At 37.7% G+C, this 21,732-nt stretch overlaps 1 protein-coding gene across 3 annotated transcripts in view; it reads right to left on the reverse strand.

Moving 5' to 3' along the window:
• Positions 1-960: 960 nt before the first annotated feature.
• The window catches only part of ATP8B4 (ATPase phospholipid transporting 8B4 (putative)), a 236,439-nt gene continuing 215,667 nt past the window's right edge, over positions 961-21,732 (reverse strand). For 2 of the 3 annotated variants that reach the window (XM_054701424.1, XM_054701414.1), the window contains 3 exons: positions 8,601-8,739; positions 6,400-6,530; positions 1,744-3,943 (listed from right to left, as the gene is read on the reverse strand). In XM_054701424.1, the coding sequence (XP_054557399.1) occupies positions 3,662-3,943; positions 6,400-6,530; positions 8,601-8,739 (552 nt within the window). In that variant the 3' untranslated portion in view covers positions 1,744-3,661. Of the gene's footprint in view, positions 1,094-1,743; positions 3,944-6,399; positions 6,531-8,600; positions 8,740-21,732 lie in introns of those variants that run through there. The other variant, XM_054701418.1, reaches the window with a different exon arrangement.

Raw genomic sequence — 21,732 nt, forward strand, 5'->3', positions numbered from 1 at the left:
GCTGAATCTGTGCACCGAGGAATTGAATGACTGTTTTAGAAGAAGAGGCACTATTTATAATTTCCATGCCTACAAGGAGAGCTTGGTGTAGAAGAGGAAGTGTAGGTAACAAGCTCTGGACATGGTGTCAGATCAGACTGAATTCCAGCTCTTTGACTTTCTGTGATATTGGGCAAAGCTCTTAGAGTTGCTATGCCTTGATTTCCTTTTCCTAAAAGTGGGTTTAATCTGACTGCTTCATAGGGTCTCCGTAAGGTGTAAAGAGTACAGTTCATATAAAAGTGATATACATAAACTATAAAGTTCCTTCTAACTATGAAGGAACTAACTCAAGTTTTGCTCTTTCAATTGAATACTGAAGAAAGTGATGTCCAGTGAATCTCCTCTAAGTCCAGAGACAAGGTAGAAGAGACTTTAAAATGGTCCTCTTCTAATAGGGCATGAGTATCTTGTCTTTGTTCCTACATACTCGTGATATTTAAAATGGTAGCGAACAAAGGAGAGTGTTAGCAATAGCTTAGTAAATTGTTAGCACTGACTTTGTTCAACTAACCCAGAAAAAAAAAAAAAACACTACTGTTGGGTTCATCATGGAGGCTGTTCCAGTGAAATACAAACCAATACAAGAGCCAGGTCCTACCTTCTCTCTCTTCTCTCAACTGTCTAAACACTTGCAGACATACAGTAGACAATGGCTACAAGAACAGCTCACCAAATGGGTGAATGAGAAAGGACCTTAGACTCCAACCTCCCCAGTTTCTCCATTGATGGATTGGAACACTGGTTGAGTGGTGTGGCATGCCAGCCTCACACAATTCAGCAGTGAAAAGTCAAACCTCCTGACCCTATTTTCAATAATTATCTTTTTAATTTACTCTGACTGTGAATGAAATTTTGTTATTCGCATCTCAAATACAATCTAATTTTTTCCCCACAGAGGAATTTACTATTTTTCAGGCAGTCACATCACATTAAGAGGCACATAACTGAAAATGTGTCTCCCTATTTTCCCTTGGTTCTTTTCTTTTTTTCTTGCTTTATCTCCTTTGCTTTCTCATCCCTCTTTCCTTCTTTCTTTCACATGTATGTAGACCTGGAAGCAGACAAGAGCAACAGAAAAGCAAATCTAAATCAGGGAGATACAGTTTGCAATTGCTGATAAGAGCTCAAAACTTAGACTGAGACTTTTTATAAAACCTCAGAGTTAACCAACTTCATTCCCGACTCGAGAAATGCTTTTCTTTCCAAATAAGCTGGTATTTCTGAAAAAGTAAAGAAATGCTTTCTTTTCTTTCCAAATAATCTGATATTTATGAGAAATTAAAATTTTATTATTCCCTATGGCACCACCATCACCACCCACTCCTCAGGCTTTTTCATCTTCAGATTCAAAATAATCCCTGGCACTTGTAATTGCATGATCTCGCAATGGGTGTGTGGGCTTATTTGGATCTCATGTGGCCAAAGTAAGCTGATAATATGTTTCTCTCACAATCATCCATGTTATCTGTTCATAAACAGCCTTATTTAATTTGAACTGAATTTGCCAACTGGAACCATTTCTAATCCCTCCCACTTGTTACACATAAGTCCAATTGGTTCATTTTTACTCTTGACTCTGATTCTAAGAATGATGTACATTTTCCCAAGGCATGTAAAGGAGAGAAGGGGCAAAAACAACAACAAAAACCCCACAGTTGACCAATGTAACACAAACTCTCCCCAATGAGTTCCTAATAAAAAGACAAAACATCAAACACCAGTAGTGCCAAAACATTTACTGAAAGTCTTCAACTCTTTCAAAAATGTTACAAAAAGTGAACAAACTCAGTGAAACTAATGACAAATTAGACATTGAAAAATAACATCTGGGTGAGTCTACACAGGCATGTGGGGAAAAGGGAATATGTATTTATGTGCATTTACTGTTATTAAAGCTCTGTATTGGGTTATTTCCCCTTCAGGAAAAGTGATCCCAGATTTGGAAATAAAGTACCCCCCAAAAGATTGTATGATCTGTTAATATCAGGCAAACCCACTATCCATCATGCCCACCCAAGGGCGATTTAGCTGTCTTGGGAAATGTAACTTTGGCTAATAATTTAGTAGGAACAAGATTAAGAACTTTATAAAGTTGGACATTCACTTGTAGAAAATTGATAAGGCATGATGATGATTTATTTTTGCCTTATGATAGAGAAATTTATCTCCAAGTTTATAGTTTTGTTTCCCTGTAAGACTTAACCAGTTTTATATCAAACTTAGAATCTCATTTTATTAAATTCTTTTGTACTGATTAAATTCCAGTTCTTCATACTGTCTTCAAACTGCTCTGTTATTCCAATGATCAGTTAAATGGAATTTAATTCATCATCTACTCAAGGAGAATTATGTGTTTAGTGGTTTGAGAGTTTGCATTTTGACAATCTTCAAACAACCACATGAGGTAGGTAGTATATCCTCATTTTACGGAGGAAGAAACTGAGTTTCAAAGTAGGTACATTACCTACCCAAGTATATAGAGGTAAGAAGTGACAGAAATGAAGTTTGAACATGAATCTGCCTGAATCCTTTTGTAAGAAATATATTGGTACACTCAAGTATAGAATGAAATTTGGACTAAAACACATCCAAAAAAGTCAACCTCACATGGATGTGTTTATATATCTGAGTTAAAAGCATCATAGGTGAATATCAAGAGCAATGAACTCTGAATGACCTAAACCTGAGTACTTAATATTTGAAGATAATGTTTGCCCTTTTGTTTGGTTTCAAATCTGAATGTTTTAAAACAGGAAATGTAGAAAGTACGTGCCCATACACTAACTATATGGAGTACTATCACTAAAGTGTGAAATTCCAATGGTTTACTGATTCCTTTAATAGCTCTGAATGACAGAAGGCAGATTACTACGAGGTTGTTATTAAAAATCATTGAAAATTATTTAGAATACTTACTAGACAACTTGTCTTTGACATTCCATAAACATGTCTCTGAGAGATTTTTAAAAATAAATTTGAGGAAATTATCAATCTATTCCACATAAAGATGTTCAATCAACCTTGCCTTTAACTTGTAGAATGAGTAACACCAACACCTTTTTCTATTCTTCAGGCATCAAAGTGATTTGTTGTCCTAACTCAACACACCAGACAGATGCCAAGACTAGACAACGGCAAACTACTCTTCATCTGAAAGCACCTTAGTACACATTTTAGATCTTAAAAGGGTATCTTGAGAAAGAGTGACCTCACATATATGTGCTTATCTGTCAACAAGCATAACATTCAAGGGGAATATACAACTTTTGAATATATCTTTTTTATCCATCTGAAGATGCAGTCATTTTAAACACAGATTTACAGAGGTTTTTTGCATAAATAAGATTCTAAAGTTCAGGCCACTTGGTATCTAGGTTATTATAAACTTGTGCTTGTATTATGATGTTTTGTCCACCAAACCACAAGTTAGACAGCAACCATCTGGTTTTCCATAGAGTGCACCCCTATTTGATGGTCACTAGCAGTTGTTGGCCACAGATTTAAATTAAGTGAGGCAATCCACCCTAGTCCTCACCCCTGAACCCAAACTTTGGAGCCAGTTGAATTTCAGCTCCAGCTGAAGTGAAAAGATAACTCTGTGGTTCAAATTCATCTTGACTCACATTTTCACTGTTTTATCCTGGCTAAAGTTGCTCACTGTGTCTGTGGTTTTCTTACATAAATTTTCAATCCAGCTAGTGCTATTAGACACTGTCTTTTCCAATTCTGATGTTGGGGGTGGATTTCTAGCTCGCATATTTTTTCCAGATGTGATAAGTTCTCCATAGCCCTCTTGGTGAGCAAAAGCATATCCAGATCTTCTTGAGCTTGATCTGCGAGTCTGAGGCCTTCGGCTACGTAGAGGTCTTGTCTTCTTTTGAGCCTTCTGCCTCTGGCGGATCTGGAGAAGAAGAACTACAGTGAAATGATGCACCCATAGCAGGGACCCCAAGGAATGCACTGCTTTGTGATGTGAATGCCTCTTCGGCAATATCAACAGCACTGATAACAAAATACTCACCTTCACTGCAAAAGGAAGTTTTTCGTGTAAAAACCAAGAAATTTTCACCCAAGATTACACTAGACACTGATCAGTTCTTATTCATACCAAAAGACTATTAAATAAGCAAGAAGTGTTGAGACAAATTTTATTATTGTCTCCACTTCATACACTCATCTTCAGTGAACAGCAACATAATTTTTTTAAACCGTCTTTTTTTTTTAGAGATTTATTTATTTATACAAGAATTGGGGTACAGGCCAGAGACACGGGAGGGTGAGAGAATTCACCAGAGACAGAGCAGGGAACAGAATAGGCAGAAGAACCGAAAACACTGCTGAGGGGAGCAGCGGGGGAGACAGGAGAGGTCTGCCATGCCATGTGGGTAGTTCCCTGGCTGGCCGGGAATCGAACCCACGCTGCAGAGGCTCTGGACAGCTTCACAGCACAGCACTCAACCTGCTGCGCCACTGGGGAGGCCCAGCAACATAATTTTGTACAGAAAGATTTTCTAACATGTGCCACTCAAACAAATTCAGTATGTATACACTTGTGTGTGTATTTGTGTGTGTGTGTGTGTGTGTGTGTGTGTATAGTCCCATTCCCCCAAAAGACGAACTTTCCCTCTCCTTTAGAGATTCTCAAGATCCAATAGCCATTACATACTAAATTAGGAGAAAATTTAGAAAACGAGTCAGAGTTTTCCAACTTTTGTGGGAGCTTGATGTGCCATGAGATTTTCAGGGTTGCAATTCTGTTTCTGTGGTCTTTTGAAGAACTCAACACCATTTTGGTGTCTTCCCAACAATTCTTTCATTTCCCTGTAAAGCTGAGGAGGAAAAGAGCCAAGGCTTGCTCTCTAATGCAACTGATCACTTGGATTCCAACTTTGGTGTCAGGAGAAAATCTTTCAGCAGAAAATCATAATCTGACTAGTTAGAGAAAGAAATGAGCATCGTCTTCCCTCTATCAGCCCCTCCACCATTTTCTGGATTTACATCAGATTAACTCACAGAGCCAAGGAGAAAGAACAACTATATCAGGGGGTTCCAGGAATCATTTCAGAAGGAATCTTCCCATATTTATCTCCAGAATGTGAGGGATATAATGATAAGGGAAGTTCCTGTCAGCATCATTAACCTGGTCACTCACTGCATCAAGGTTTCCCCTTCTCATAAAGTAGCTGCAAATGTGTATCTCCCTTTTCGTTTTATCTTTCCTCTCTTTTTATTTTAACATTTATCATTTTTTCAATTTTTTAGACAATATTTGCTTCCCTCCACCCCCTCAGGTATAGTCCCCATAGAGTTTCCTTCCCCAAGGCACCCTTGCACCATCACCTCAGTCCCCTGCGCTCCCCCCTCTCTCCCTCTGATCCCTCTCCCTCCTCCTCCCCTGCAGGATGTCTCTGGTTTATAATTGTCTGTTTTTGCTTTGTTGTGTTTTGTACTGTTATTATTTTTTTTTACACTGATGTCTTATTTGGTTCCCCTATATTCCTGTTAGAAGTGAAACCATCAATATTTTTCTTTTTCCTTCTGGCTTATTTCACTGAGCATAATTTCTTCTAGCTCCATCCACACTGCTGTGAGTATGCCTATGTTTATTGCAGCACTATTTACAATAGGTAAAACCTGGAAACAACCCAAATGCCCAAAAATAGATGACTGGATCAAGAAGATGTGGTACATATACACAATGGAATATTATTCAGCAATCAAAAAAGATATCTTTTCTCTTTTTAACTGGGTTGTAACCTAATTATCTTGTTTATACACCTCTTCCCACAAAATATAATTTGCTCTTCCATGGGTTAGGTATTTCTATAATCGCTCTTCTTTTGTTTTCTTCCTACCTTTGCATTTTCCAATCCAGTTTTCAAGTTGCTCTTTTCTTAACTTGTTTAGAAGTTAACTTCTTCCTCAGGTTTCTGAATCTATTACTATATTTCTAAAAATATTTAGTCTCTTCACCTCATGCGATGCTTGTCCCTCTGTTGTTGTACCTTTACTTACCCACACATCAGTAACTTTCCTGATAGTTTGCCTCAGCCTTGGAATAACTGTCCAACATGCTACCAGTGAGCTTCTTATATTTCAAGTCAAATTTATAAATATGCCCAATTTAACTTGTAACGCATGACTCTGCATCCATACCTATCCACACTCTCCTCTTCACCGGCACTCATGTGGCTAGTATATCCAGATGTGGAAGTTCATCTACTATGATATGATGTAATGCACCTGTGAATTTTGCCAATGAATAGTTCATTGGTGTTTCCCCAAGCGTCCGGAGCATGAAATAATTCTAAGAGACAAGAACCAGCTCTTCAATTACTCATCATCAATACCACATACCTGTTCACTCAGAGTTGGAAATAAATCCACCTTCAAAAATCTGACTGCCACCACAGGCATAACTGAAGCCACTGTTGTTAAGAGAATAATAAGCCAGATGCACTTCTGGGTCAAAGAATGGCGCACATTTCCTATCATTAAAGGAAAAAATACATTGTTGTCAGAAATAGGACTGAATTATTGAATTAATGGACTCATTGTCTATTCCCATAAGGTCTCTTTTTTGAAATGGTGAGGTTCAAGTACCCGAGGGAGAAGCGCTGGCTGTCTTCCCAGTATGTAGTATGTTCAGGAGTGTAGAGGAGAAGACAAAGGTAGTAGGAATACTCTTGGGAACTGACATGGCCTGATAAGGTGGAGATTACCAGCAGGAGCCAACAATTCCCTGAAGCAGACTCAGTGCAGCTTCACTCATGAAGTAGAATGTTTCTTTGAGCTCCTTGAAGCTCAGCATCCTCACACATGGCTAGAAAAACAAGTTTCACTTTAAAAGCACTGCGTACTGCTAGCTACTAAGGAAAAAAGTTTTTCTTTAGCCCCACTGACTTTTCAAAAGTCTCATTGGAGCTCAGTAATTAATTCCTGGAATGGCATGTGCTTAGCTGGCGAGCATGGTCCCTACAAAAACTACTTTCTCCAGTTGAGGCATTCCAGTCTCATTATGCATGCGAGAATGCTCTCTTAGGACTAGAAGTCTTCTGGTCAATGCATTGAACTTTCAGTTTTGGCAACAAAAAAAAGAGAGTGAGGGAAAAAATTTAAAAATAGTTTTAATGTCTTTCTTTCCTAATATGCGTATAGTTATTCAGAACCAACATGTTTCTACATGGCTGGAATCTTTGGTAAAAAAAATTATTACCATCAGGTATTAAGTAAAAGTGGTATAATTTAAAGCTTTCCATGGACATACAGAATATGCAAAAATCAAACAACAAGGTATGTAAGTGTATGTGTGCATTTCAATAGAACAATAATGATAGGTGGCTTTGTATCAGGGAGCATGTACAACCCTGTAGTTGCTCTTATCTTGCTTTCTACATGAATCAGTCTTCTAAGAATTGTTTTTCCAGGCTGGATTTTCCAACCAGTGGAGGCAAACCTTAGTCTTGCCTGATGGAACTCAAGAAGGTTGTCACTGTGTATCTCTCTTTTCCACAGTTTGCTGGGATAAACTCAGAAATATGTTACCAATTTATCTCGGACACACTGGAAGATTTCAAAATTTCTGAGAAAGTATATTCATAGTCCCCTGTGTAAACCTTACTTGCCCTTGCTGGGAATCATTTTGAAATGTGGAGTGCAATGGCAATTAATGGACTAGATGTACACTCTGCAAAATCACAGAATCTCAGGGCACTAAGGGATTTTAGGGGGTCCTTTGCTGCACATATGATGCTCAAATCACTCTGTAATGTGCCCAACTATAATCAAACAGTTGTTTAAATTATCGTCATCATCATCATCATCACCACCACCATCACCATTAACATTTCTTGAAAAAGTGCTATGTAACAGGCTACAAGCTAAGTATCTCATATACTTTATTTCATTTAACCTTTACAAATTTCCTATGAAATAGGAACCATTAATGTCCTCAGTTTAAAAATGAAGATATTAAGGCATGATGGGAAAAGACACTTCCCCAAAGTCACATAGCTTATAATTAGTAAAGCTGACATTTGAATCCAAGCTGTCAAACAATAGAGGCTACTGTTTATATCACTTATGGACTAATATATAGCAACTTTCTGAAGACTTTAAATTATACACCATTTCTTCCTTACCTAAATGTAAGTGAGTTCCACTCATGAACTTTGACAGAAACATTGGTGATGGTGTGGCATAAAAGTAAGACCCTATTATTTCTTTCTCTTTCCTCTCTCTATATAAACTTTTTATAGGACCTCAAGTAATCCTGATACATGTGTTCTGGCCCTCGTTTGCAAAGGGACAGTCTATTAATGTATCTTGGCTGTTGGGAAACTGCAGACAGCTATCTCAATGATTCTTCTGCATGTGGTAACAGAAATGAATATTCTGGAGACCCTCTCAAGCATGAAAGCTTTAAGTGCCTGGCTCAATTAGTTTATAGAGAAAGGATCTTGGTCATTTTTAGCCCCACCCAACATAGGAAATAAATTACAAAAACAAATAAAAGCCAGCACGACACCAGACCCAACTAGACAGTAGGACTTACTTACCAACAAATGGAAACTGATTCGGAAAGGCGCCGAAGATGCCATTACTATGCATTGTAAATAAAATGGAGAAATAAGTGGCGATGCTGCCCCAGAGGAAGACATGATTAATGACAGTCCAGTAACTAGTATCCAAGGCTATCTATTAAAAAAATCAAATACAAGAGGTCTTTGAGGATTAAAGGAACATCAATTTACTAAGTAATATTTTCCCAGAACTGCTCTCCAAAAAGATGGCTGCACTATCAACCAACCATAGGCAATCACGGCACAGGGGACTAACATCACTATTCCTGATAGATAATTGACTTTTAGCACTTATATCTGTAAGCCATTACATCTGCCAAGTTTGGATCAAAGTTAGGAGATAACATGTTCAACTTCTAAATGAGAAATAAGAAAGTAGAGTAGTTTTTAATCCCAAGTTACTTTCCAAATTGCTCTCAAAACTTTTCAATTTGAAAAAAATTTCTGTGGCAAGTGCAACATTTTATAATCTTCACATAAATTTTCACATGAGCACTTTACAAGGTATAGTCTGTTTTATATCTGTAATTCATTTTGATGATCCTTCTCTTAAATTATTCAAATGGTAAAAAAAGAAAAATCCTTAATCCTGGGATTCATGGTGACCTGGGAGCATGTTCACAAGTCCTTTGTTTTTCTACCACCTTGTCATGAAAGTTATAAGTAAGATTACTGCTATCTGGTAAGCCAAGAAGTCACTAGTGATTATGAACACTTTAGTTTTCAAGGGAGACCAAAAGAGTAGGTTTTCGTGTCATTACTTGCATCTTAGAGCTTCCAAATGGTCCAAGAAAAGGTGTTCATTTCTAGCAGAGTCTAAGACCACAGATACCACAACTGCCTGATAGGACCCTACCTAAATAAAACAGAGATCTACCTCTGTGTCTGGAAACATACTTCCCCTCCCCTCTTGAAGTGAACTTTCTTTTCAGATGTTACACCAAAAAGGATGCTAGTAACCTTGACATAAAATGCAGGGGTTATAAAAGGACAGTCTTTTCTCTCCTTAAATGGCCTGAGATCAGAATTCTGCCTTCCATACCTCAGCAAAGAATTTGGTTTTCCAGTTCATTCAGTTGCCAAGACATTAGACTAAAATTTCCAACTCTACCATCTACTGCCTATCAATTCATCAACAGCAGTAGACAATAGCCTGACCTGTATGGGCATGGATAAGCAAAGAAAAATTACAACCCTCTTAAAAGGACTTGAACAGAATCAAAACAGGTGGCTCCTGTTGAAGCAGAACTAATAGAAGAGACAGATGAGCACTATAACCAAAAATATGTAATGAAGACTCTTAAGAAGATGCCATTAGATCAGAAAAAAAAAAATTCTGGAAGAAAAAGAATTATTTCTGAATATAAAAATTCAATAGAAAAACCAAATAAGAATAGTCACTGATGAGAACTGAATTAATATTCTGGAACAAACAAATGGAAATATCTCACAACAGAGAGCAAAAACTTGAAGAAATGGAAACCAGGTGCAAAAACATAAGAGACATAGATGGCAAATCCATAGATCTCAGAGCCATGAGCTCGATATACAAAACAATGGCATTTTAGAAAGCGAATAAACGGAGAAGTAACAATAAAAGAAATGATAGAAGAAAACAGCTCTGTGGCAACAAACCACAAACATTTTCAGATGAAGATGGCACTCTAAATCCCTGCCCAGTTAATGCAAGAAGTTACACTCCAGTGACATTTGTGAAATCCAGAGGTAAAAACATAAGCTTCTAGACTGACATCATCAACACGGTGGCAAAGAGACAATAGGATCAAGCTCTCCCATAAAATCATCTTATAGGGAGAAATAACAGTGAGTTCATGGCGGGATCCAGATGCATTTGACAAATTTGGCAACACTGGTGATTTGCCCAGATGCAGAGGGAATTTGGAAAGAAAAGAGAAAAAATCATCAGACCCCTTCTCCCCTCCCCCACCCACAAAGCCAGCCCACTTGTCCAGAACAAAGGGAGGAAAAGCTTGGAGCCAACAACTCCCAGAGAATCCTGAGACATCTGAGAAGTCCAGACTGTGACAGGTGGGCAAGTCGGGCCTTGGCACAGGCACAGGGTACAAGCACACAGCGTCAGGTGCGAGCCCCTTTGTTGTGGAGCTTTCCTCCCCATCCCCTTCTGGGAGACCAGCTGGGCCATTTAACCAGTCGCACTTACCAGAGGGAAGGCCATCAGGGGGAGCCTCATTGGGCTGGTACCTACATTGGAGGCCTTTTGGTACCCCAAGCCCTCATGTGAAGGAGGCCGCAGAAGCTCCTTTACCCATCCAACTACCTCACAGATCCAGAAAGAGTACTGAAACTCTCGCAGCCACAATTCATTCCATGCTCTTTTGTGCATGTTTTTGGTTTAAATCCTCCCTAGGAAGACTATCATACTCAGCCCTACAGTGCTCCCCAGCGGACCAGACTAAAACAGCAATGACTTGCTCACAGGGAGCCATTAGAGTCGTGAGAAGCAATTCTCCCCCCATCTGTTTGTGTGTTTGTTTGTTTATTGGTCAGTGAGTTATCTGTTGTACCTTTCCATCTTTCGTATTTCTGTTTTATGTTTCTTCTATTTTTCTCCTTGCTCCCCTTTAACATTACCAGCACTACTTTCTCTTCTCTTTCTGTTACCCTCCCTCCTCTTCCTCCTCTTTCCTTTTCCCCCAGTCTAGCCTTTCTTTCTTCTCTCACCTTTATTCCTCTTACATTTCTGTATCATCCTCTTCTTTCCTCTTATCTCTTCTTTCACTCCTTATTATCTTTTGATCCTTGTATTCTTCTGAGACAAGCCTGAAGGGACCTAGCAGCTCAAGAGAGAAATATATCCCACCCAGCCTGCAGGCACCTCCCAGTGGACTTGGCCTCAGTGTATGTCTGGAGGTGAAGGGCTCCACATGAGACTCTTGATTATCACAGGCTGAGACGTCAGATCCCATCCTATGCAGTGAGGGCTAGAAAAGCAGGGGCTCCTGGAGCAAAGCACAGCAAGAACAACACCTACCATATTAGAAGAGTGCCTGTATGTGTACTCAGGTGGGAACTGCAGGATCCCCCCGACTCCCAAGTAAGGTAGCCCCAACGCCCTGGAAAGAGGAACGAGAACAACCACCTGCCTAGAGCAGGGGTACAGCTAAAGAGAGAGGAAGGGAAAACTACAAGAGCCCTAACCTATACCTCTACCCACCAGCCACAGTGGCTCAGACACTAGGCAGACACATCTACACCTCAGCAAGGGAAATCAGAAGTCATGACAACCAGCACCAGTGATACAGGGACACTAAGAACAGAGCAAAGCCAAAGGCTAACAATGGAAAGAAAGAAAAATACAAATGATCAAGCAGGCCATTCTGGAAACAATACACCTCAGAAATAAAGTCAACCTCCAGAACATGATAATATGGACACAGAAGAATATCTCTACCTAACAATGAATTCAAAAAGGTCATAATGAAAACAATTAAAGAGGTAAGAGAAAACACAGAAAGAGATAAGAATATAATCAATGAACTGAAGAAGAAAGTGAAGGAACTGGAGGATATCCAGAGATTAGTGGATTTGCTCAAGAATTCTGAGAAAAGCCATGAAAATAGAAGAAATGGAAGAATTAATCAGTAGTCCTGAAGATACAATCATAAAAAGAACCCCCCCCAAAAAAAGGAAAAAGAAATACAAAGGAAAAAGTAGGAAGAAATACTTCAAGAACTATCTGACATCATGAGGAAAGGAAATAGAAGAGTCAAGGAATCCCAGAAGGTGAGGAGACAAAGGAACCAAGAAACTATTGAGAGATAATTGAAGTGAACTTCCCAAGGATAAAGAGGGAATGAAAATAGACATACAGGAAGCTAGAAGAACACCAGATTACCATAATGAAAGGAAAACTACAGCAAGACACATAATAGTAAAGTTTCCGAAGGTACAAGACAACTAAAAAATGATGAAACTGATGAGGGTGAAGAAACAGATAACCTATTAAGGAAAACCAATCAGGCTGACATCAGACTTCTCCAAGGAACAATATGGACAAGAAGAGAATGGAGTAACATATTTAACAAACTCCAAGTCAAAAATGCCAACCAAGAATACCCTGCAAATCTCTCCTTCCTCTATGAAGGAAAAATAAAAAACCTTCTCAGAAAAAAAACCTCCAGAAATTCATTACTACTAAGCCCCCCACTCCAAAGAAGCCATAAAGCTAAAACCAACAGAAGAATAATAGGAAGAACAAAATAAGGTAAGGAATAAAATCACAACAAGGCAAATGAAATGGCAAATATAGATGCCAGTATATAAATATTAACTCTAAATGTAAATGGCCTAAACTTATCAATAAAAGGACACAGAGTAGCAGACTGAATTAAAAAAACAGAACCAAACCTTTTGTATCTACAGGAAACACATTTAACTACAAAAGATAAACATAGATTGAAACCATAAAATATATAGAAGGAAATATAGGCGAAACACTACGTGATTTGCACATCAAAGACATCTTTACAAACACATCACCCAAAGCAGTGATAGTGAAGGCAAAGATAAACAGCTGGGACTACATCAAATTAAAGAGCTTCTGCACAGCAAAAGAGACAATAACAAAAACAAAGAGAAACCCCACCAACTGGGAGAACATTTTTGCACCCAACACTAATGATAAAGGACTGATCACAAAAATCTGCAAAGAGCTGATGAGACTCAACAACAACAAAGAAAATAATCCAGTCAAAAAATGGGCAGAAGAGCTAAAAAGAAACTTCTCTCAAGAGGAAATGCAAATGGCCAACAGGCATATGAAAAAATGTTCAACATCACTTGCCATCAGGGAAATGCAAATCAAAACTACCATGAGATACCATCTTACACCAGTGAGAATGGCACATATTAAAAAAACTAGCAACAACAAATGCTGGCGAGGGTGTGGAGAAAAAGGAACTCTTCTACACTGTTGGTGGGAGTGCAAACTGGTCCAACCACTGTGGAAAGCTGTGTGGAGATTTCTGGACCTACTAAACATAGAGCTTCCATATGATCCAGCAATTCCACTCCTAGGTATTTACCCAAAGGACACAGAAACATCAATTCCAAAGAACACCTGCACCCCTATGTTTATAGCAGCACTGTTTACAATAGCTAAGCTTTGGAAACAACCCAAATGCCCAAAAATAGATGACTGGATCAAGAAGATGTGGTCCATATATACCATGGAATATTACTCAGCATTCAAAAAAGATAAACACATGCAATTTGCAGCAACATGGATGGCGCTGGAAGGGATCATGCTCAGCGAAATAAGCCAAAAAGAAAAAGAAAAATACCGGATGGTCTCACTCATAGCAGGAATCTAGAAAACTTAAATAAGGGACCAGGAAAACGAATAACTATAAGAAAGTGAAAATCAAAATCAACAAAAAACTATGAACCAGAGACACTTTTAGGGGGCGGGGATGGGAGGGAGGGATTGGGGTCAGAATGGGGGGGCTGCAATTGTATGGGGAATACAACAATAAAATTTATTATTTAAAAAAAATAAATAAATAAATAAATAAATTTAAAAAAAAAAAAAAAAAAGAAAGTAAAATGATGGGAAACACATTTAACTACAAAAGATAAACATAGATTGAAAGTAAAATGATGGGAAACACATTTAACTACAAAAGATAAACATAGATTGAAAGTAAAATGATGGGAGAGCGCCTCCCCTGGTGGCGCAGCAGTTGAGCTCTGGGCTGCAAGGCTGCCCACAGCCTCTGCAGCAACGGTTTGCAGGCGGGGGGTTCCCCAGCCACCAGCGAGGGTCCCACAAAAAAAAATGATGGGGGAAAAATATATAAGCAAATGGACCAAAAAATAAGGCAGAAACAGCTATACTTATATCAGATAAAACAGACTTCAAACTAAAAATGATAAAAAGAGACATAGACAGTCACTATATTATGATTAATGGGACAATCCATCACGAAGACATAACACTCATCAACATATACTCACCAAATGAAGGAGCACCAAAATATATCAATTATTGTCATCTCTGAAAACAGACATTAGAGAAAATACACATATAGTAGGAGACTTCAACACACCACTCTCACCAATGGACAGATCAACGAGACAAAAAATAAGCAAAGACATTAGAGCTCTAAATAAAGACCTAGACCTCATGGGCTAAACAGACATCTATAGGGCACTGCTCCCCCCAAAAATCTGAGTACACATTTTTTTCAAGTGCACACAGATCATTCTCCAAGATCACATACTGGGACACAAGACAAACATCAACAGATACCCTAAGATCAAAATAATACCAGTTATATTCTCTGACCATAAAGGCATCAATCTAGAAATAAACCACGAAAAGAAAGCAAGAAATCCTCATGGAGAATTGAAACCCACACTACTGGAAGATCACTGGATCAATGAGGAGATCAAAGAAGAAATTAAAAAACACCTTAAGATGAACAATAATTGGATACAACTCTCCAGAATTTATGAAACACAGCAAAAGCAGTTGTAAGTGTTAAATATATAGCAATACAGGTTCACATCAAGAAACGAGAAAGAATTCAAAGAAACAAGCTAAACTCTCACCATAAAGAACTGGAAAAAGACAACAAAAAAGCCCAAAAGCCAGTAGAAGAAAGGAAATAATAAAATCAAAGCAGAAACAAATGAAATAGAATTTAAACAAACGATTCAAAAGATCAATGAAACCAGAAGTTGATTATTCAAAAAAATAAAATAGACAAACCCCTAACCAGGCTCACAGAGGAAAAAAAGGGAGAGAGGACAAACAAATAGGATCATAAACAAAAGAGGAGAAATTACAACAGACACAGCAGAAATCAAAAAAATAATCAGAGATTATTATGAACAGTAATATGCAAGTAAGTTCAATAATCTTGAAGAGATGGGCAAATTCCTATAGCTTTTTTTATCATCCAAAGCTAGATAAAGAAGAAATAGAATATCTAAACTTACCAGTTATAAGCAGTAAAATTGAAACAATAAACAAAACCCTCCTCAGAAACAAAAGCCCAGCACTAGATGGCTTCACAAATGAATTCTACCAAACATTCAGAAACAAACTAGTAGCTATCCTACACAAACTCTTTCAAAAAATTGAGAAGGAAAAAATAACACCAAATATGTACCATGAAGCCAACATTACACTAATACCAAAACAAGGACAATACAAAAAAATCAAAATAACAGGCCAATCTCTCTAATGAACAGTGATGCAAAAATCCTCAATAAAATCCTAGCCAGGGCGTACCTGATGGTGCAAGGGGTTAAGACGCAACTTATGAAGCTATCCGCAGCCACTGCAGCACGAGTTTGATCCCCAGCCAGGGAGCTACCCACATGGTGCAGCAGACCTCTCCTGACTCACCCGCTGCTCCCCTCAGCAGTGTATTTCAGTCAATCTGCCTGTTCTGCTCCCCACTCTGTCTCTGTTGAATCCTCTTACCCTCCACAACTCTGGCCTGTGCCCCAGTTCTTGTATGCATAAATAAATACATCTTTAAAAAAATAAAATAAAATCCTAGCCAACAGAATCCAACAATGTATCAAAAATATAATTTACCATAACCAAGTGGGAATTTATTCCAGGGGCATAAGGATGATCCACCACCTGAAAATCAATTAATGTAATCCAATACTTTAACAAAAAGAAAAATAAAATATCAATAGATGCTGAGAAAGCATTTGACAAAGTTCAACATCCATTTATGATGAAGGTCCTCAAAATTCTCAGGACAGAAGAAACATACCTTAAAATAATAAAGGCCATAAGTGACAAACCCATAGCCAATATTAATATCAATGGTGAAAAGCCAAAAGCCTTTCCCTTAAGATCTGGAACAAGGCAAGGATGTCCACTCTCATCACTGATTTTCAATATAATACTGGAAGTCCTAGCCAGAGCAATAACAAGAGGAAGATATACAAGGAATCCAAATAGGGAAAGAAGAAGTAAAACTATCACTATTTGCAGGTGATATGTTAATATACATAGAGAACCTAAAAACTCCACAGAAAACTAAACACATAAAAATCAGTACCTTTCCTATGCAAACAATCAATCTGAAGAAGAAATCAAGAAAACCATCCCTTATATAACTGAAACAAAAAAATCAAATATCTGGGAATGAACCTAACAAAAGAGGTGAAAGGCCTATACAATGAAAATTATGAAACATTTTTAAAAGAAATAAAGAAAACACAAAGAAATGGAAAGACATCACCTGCTCATGGACTAGAAGAATTAACATTATGAAAATGGCCATCCTACCAAAAGCAATTTACAGATTCAATGCTATTCCAATAAAAATTTCCATGACATTCTTCAAAAAAATAGAACAAGTATTAAAAATGGAGCTACCATATGATCCGGCAATTCCACTACTAGGAATCTACCCAAAGGACACAAAAACAGTGATTCAAAAGAGCACATGTACACCTATGTTTATTACAGCACTATTTACAATAGGTAAAACCTGGAAACAACCCAAATGCCCAAAAACAGATGACTGGATCAAGAAGATGTGGTACATATACAAAATGGAATATTACTCAGCAATCAAAAAAGATAAACTCATGCCATTCACAGCAACATAGGAGGAGCTGGAAGGGATCATGCTCAGTGAAATAAGCCAGATGGAAAAAGAAAAATATCAGATGGTTTCACGTATAGGAGAATATAGAGGAACCAAAAAAGGAATCAGGAAAAAAAATTATAAAAAATTAAAAAACAAAATTAACAGGGAACTATAAATCAAAGATACTCCTCAGTGGAGGAGGAGGGGGAAGGAACAAAACAAGGGAGGGAAGAGCACAAGGGACTAAAAGGATGGTGCACGGTGAATTGGTGGTAGCAATTTTATGGGAACTACACCTGAGTGGAGAAAGCATACTTTGTACAAAAAGGAAGAATTATGTAATATATATATATATATATAAAATTAAAAAACTAAGCTTCTAGACAGAGAAGATATTACTTACAAAAGAAGGGAGTCAGCCTATTATTATCAAACTTCTACACTAAAACTACAGTACAGTGGAACAACATTAGCAAAATTCCTAAGGAAAAACAGGTTCTGACTCATCCCCACCCAGTATATCATATCATTAAATGTAAAGACAGAGAAAGAAAGATTTGAGTTCAAGAGTAACATCCTGTGCCCTTTTCTAACAAATTACTCAAGGAAATTACTGCAATCAAATAAAAATAGAAATAGAACAAAGATCTCAAAATAGCAGAAAATAAAGTATAAAAAAATGCATCTCATAAATTTATAGTTGGGCCTAAATGAGTAATAACGTGAGTATGAGCTACACTATTAATTTTGAAAGAATTTTCTAATAGTCAAAACATATGTTAAAGGATTTAATAATATCCTGAAACTTAAATTCAAAATTGTTAACATGCAAGTAGGGCAGAGTGGGAGAAATAAAAAACACTTCCAAAATAGTTTCATTTGGAGGTAAATAAGAGAAGGTGCAAAACAAATGAATATCAAAATGGAAATAGATTTAAACAACCAAGGCAAAAGTGTTAGTAAAATGGGAATACACTAGTAAAACTTATTAAGTTTTGGGCCTCCCTAGTGGCGTAAAGGGTTAAGCACAGCACTATGAAGCAATCCACGACCTCTGCAGCATGAGTTCGTTCCCCAGCTGGCCAGGGAGCAATCCACATGGCGCAGCAGACCTCTCCTGACTAGCCTGCTGCTCCCCTCAGCAGAGTACTTCGGTCAATCTGCCTGTTCTGTTCCCCACTCTGACTCTGGTGAATCTTCTTACACTCTGCATCTCTGGCCTGTATCCCAGCTCTTGTATGCATAAATAAATAAATCTTTTTAAAAAACTTGTTAAGTTTTCATGACAAATGGTATGTTTAAAAATCATAATGCATGGGAACAAAGAAATAAAAAAATAGAATTAAAAGTGGTCATAAAACAATATGAAAGAAACAAAAAATACACATTATCACAACTAAAATAAGTAGCTCACTCCCCTATCAAAGGGAAAACCAATAAAATAAAATAAAAATGCAAATGAAGGGATGCATCCAAGGTATACATCAGTCAAATACGTTTAGTAGAAGTAAAATATAAAAAATACAAATTTAAATAAGGATGTTTTCTCATGAAAACAGATAAAAACTACCAAGAACAAATGACAATCAAGAACATTATGTGGCAAACAACACTTCAAATCACGTAAATTCTCCTTGCAATATAAGGAGACCTTAATAAGAATCATAATCACAAAACTTGAATAAGATTTTCTCAGTATTTGAGACAAGGAGGTTGGTAGAGGTAGTGATTCTTTGGAAGCCTATGAATGACCTGGCATCACAGTGAGCAGAGCCAAGCTGTAAGAGGTGGTAATGGCAGTATTTGCACTCCAAGAACTACATTATTGGGTGTTGCTATGACCAGCTGTGTTTTCCCAGACTAATTAGCCCTCCTAAAGATTCTGGAACTACCTAGTAACTTTTAGTAAAACTTTTAAAATAAGCTAAAAAGTGACTGTTGTTTATAACTATGACCTTTTATGAATTAATATGGCAATATTTATGAATTTTAAAATATATGCTCTCTCTGAGCTAGTAGGAAAAAGGCCTTTTTTTCATCTATCAGACTGAGAAATGATAGGATTACCTACTCATGACATTTTATTTCTAGGAACTTATCTTACAGTACGTAAAATATGTGTTGTAATACATTGCAGCATTGCTTCCATAACCAAAAAAGAAAAAGAAACATCTCAAATGTCTGTCAGTGGAGGACTAACTGATAAATTACCACATATCCATATTATGACATCCTGTGTAGTTCTTAAAGAGATGAATAAAGATTTGAATGTGTTGGCTTGGAGAGTTGTCTAGAATATCTAGTTATGTGACAAAAGCATATTTACAGAATACCGTATATATCTATGATCCCTGTTTGTTGAATAAATGTGTTTCTCAAAGCAAAGAAAAATATATGAAAGGATTCAAGGTATGATAATCACAATAATTTTAAACTAGGGAACATAGCAGAGGAAAAGATTTTTCATTCTATTTTAAACATTATGTAGTTTGAAATAGTAAGTGGAGCATTTTATAATACAAATAACTGAAAAACCACAAAACTTTTAAGAAAGTTTTACCTATTGTATCAGTATAGCATATTCATAAGATTTATGACTCTAAGTATGGGCCATGGAGACTACATAGGGGATAAGATTTAGAGGACTTCAACCCTGTGGTATGGCCAAAGAGCTAGCTATCTGTGGTGAGAAGTGCAAATCTGTGTGTGTATTTCACTTCCCAAATATACCTAATTATCCTGAAGCAAGGATAAATAGTTTTGTAGGAAATGCTTCTCTCACATTTTAAATAGAACACTCATAAATGCCTTAATTCAAGAAAAATGACTTGGGGAATAAGACTGTTGGGTCCCAGTTCTAAACCTGCAATGTGGTCACAGTGTGATATCTGGGCCCCCCAACTGTTGTATCAATTTTATTTAAAATTACACTTGTTATAGTTTTGACATTCAAACATGAGGAACTCTTTGCTATTCCTCCCTCTAGGAAATAGAAATTATCCTCCCCTGCTGGAATTAGTGATTCATTTCTACTGGATTGAATATTAAAAGAGAAACAGCTTACAGTAGAGAAACCTTATAAACATCTTAACCAAGTAACCAAGATCAGTACCTCCAGTAATAAGTCATATTAATATCATGGGCTCCTGGAAAAAAATGCAACAAGAAAGGGACATCACCTCTTTGTGATTCTTCCCTCAAACCCACAATCTGTCTTTCCCTAAGAAAATACCAAACAAATCCAGTGTAGGGTAAGTGAGTTAATTGGGCTTTTTGCACCACCAGCCTCTGTGGCTATCACTTGCACCTTTATTGTTCTAATGCAGGAGGCACATGGGTGGGTGGGTGAGCACAGGGCATGCATGCCTGAGCCTAAGGCTAGGGATATAAGGATATAAGGAGATATATATATGGATATAAGGATATAAGGGTGGTGTCTCTCAGAGATGACGGCTACAGGAGGATGCATGACTACAGAAGAGGCAAGACCACGAGAACACCAGAGCCCAGAGAAAGAGTAAAAGATTCATGGCAGGACTGGTGGGAGGCTCGGTTACCTCCCTGCTCCCAGTCCCACCACCTTACCCGGCCTGTGCCTGCCTCCTTGCATGCCACCCTGCCTGCCTGGTGTGCCTGTGTACCTGGTTCCCTGAGTGCATTAAAGCCTGAAAAATAGGGTTCTAGGACTCTCCTTTATCCATCTGCCCAAATCCATAGTGAACCTGCCCTGTGCTTGCTGGCACCAGAGATATTCTACAAAACACAAACTACCTGATCACTACTCTTCAAAAGTGTCAGAGTCAAAAAAAAAAAAAAAAAAAAATGAGGATTATGAAAGACAAGGAAAACCTGGAGAATTGCCAGAGGTTGGAGGAGGCTGAGGAGTCATGACAACTAAGTTCAATGCAAGATCCAAGAGTAGATCCTGAAACAGAAGAAGGTCAATCATGGAAAATCTGAGTAAAGCCTATCATTCAGTAAATAGCAATATACCAATGCCAATTCCAGAATACTGACAACTGTGCAATGATTGTGTAGATGATAATGTTAACATTAGAGAAAAGCTAAACAGACAGGGCCACGGTTGCCCATGCAGAGACAGAGGCGGAGAATGGATCCTGGTGAGACACATGACCTGTGAGGTCTGAACCAAACAGAACTGGATAGCCCCATTCAAAACATCTGGCATGAGGGACATGTGTTTATTTTGAATTCTAAGTTTAAATACCTCATAGACATCACCCTTATAAGATCTTGATCATCAGAGATAAGAAATTACACATGACAGAGATGCAAGATTCTATCATCTTTTTTTTGTCTTTGAAACAGGATGGTTTTGTGATCTTTCAACTTGTGAAAAAAAGTATAAATAAAACATCTATCTGTAATAAGAACTATGTGCTTTATGAGGACAATAACTTCCAAAGTTGACATGAAAGCACAGTACTGGCATTGCTTTGACAGTGTATAAAAATAATTATGGACAAGCAAAAGGAAGAAGA

The sequence above is a fragment of the Talpa occidentalis genome, unplaced genomic scaffold, assembly GCF_014898055.3.
Source record: "Talpa occidentalis isolate TD23 unplaced genomic scaffold, MPIMG_talOcc4v2.1 talOcc4.11, whole genome shotgun sequence".
In the NCBI taxonomy this organism is placed as follows: domain Eukaryota; kingdom Metazoa; phylum Chordata; class Mammalia; order Eulipotyphla; family Talpidae; genus Talpa; species Talpa occidentalis.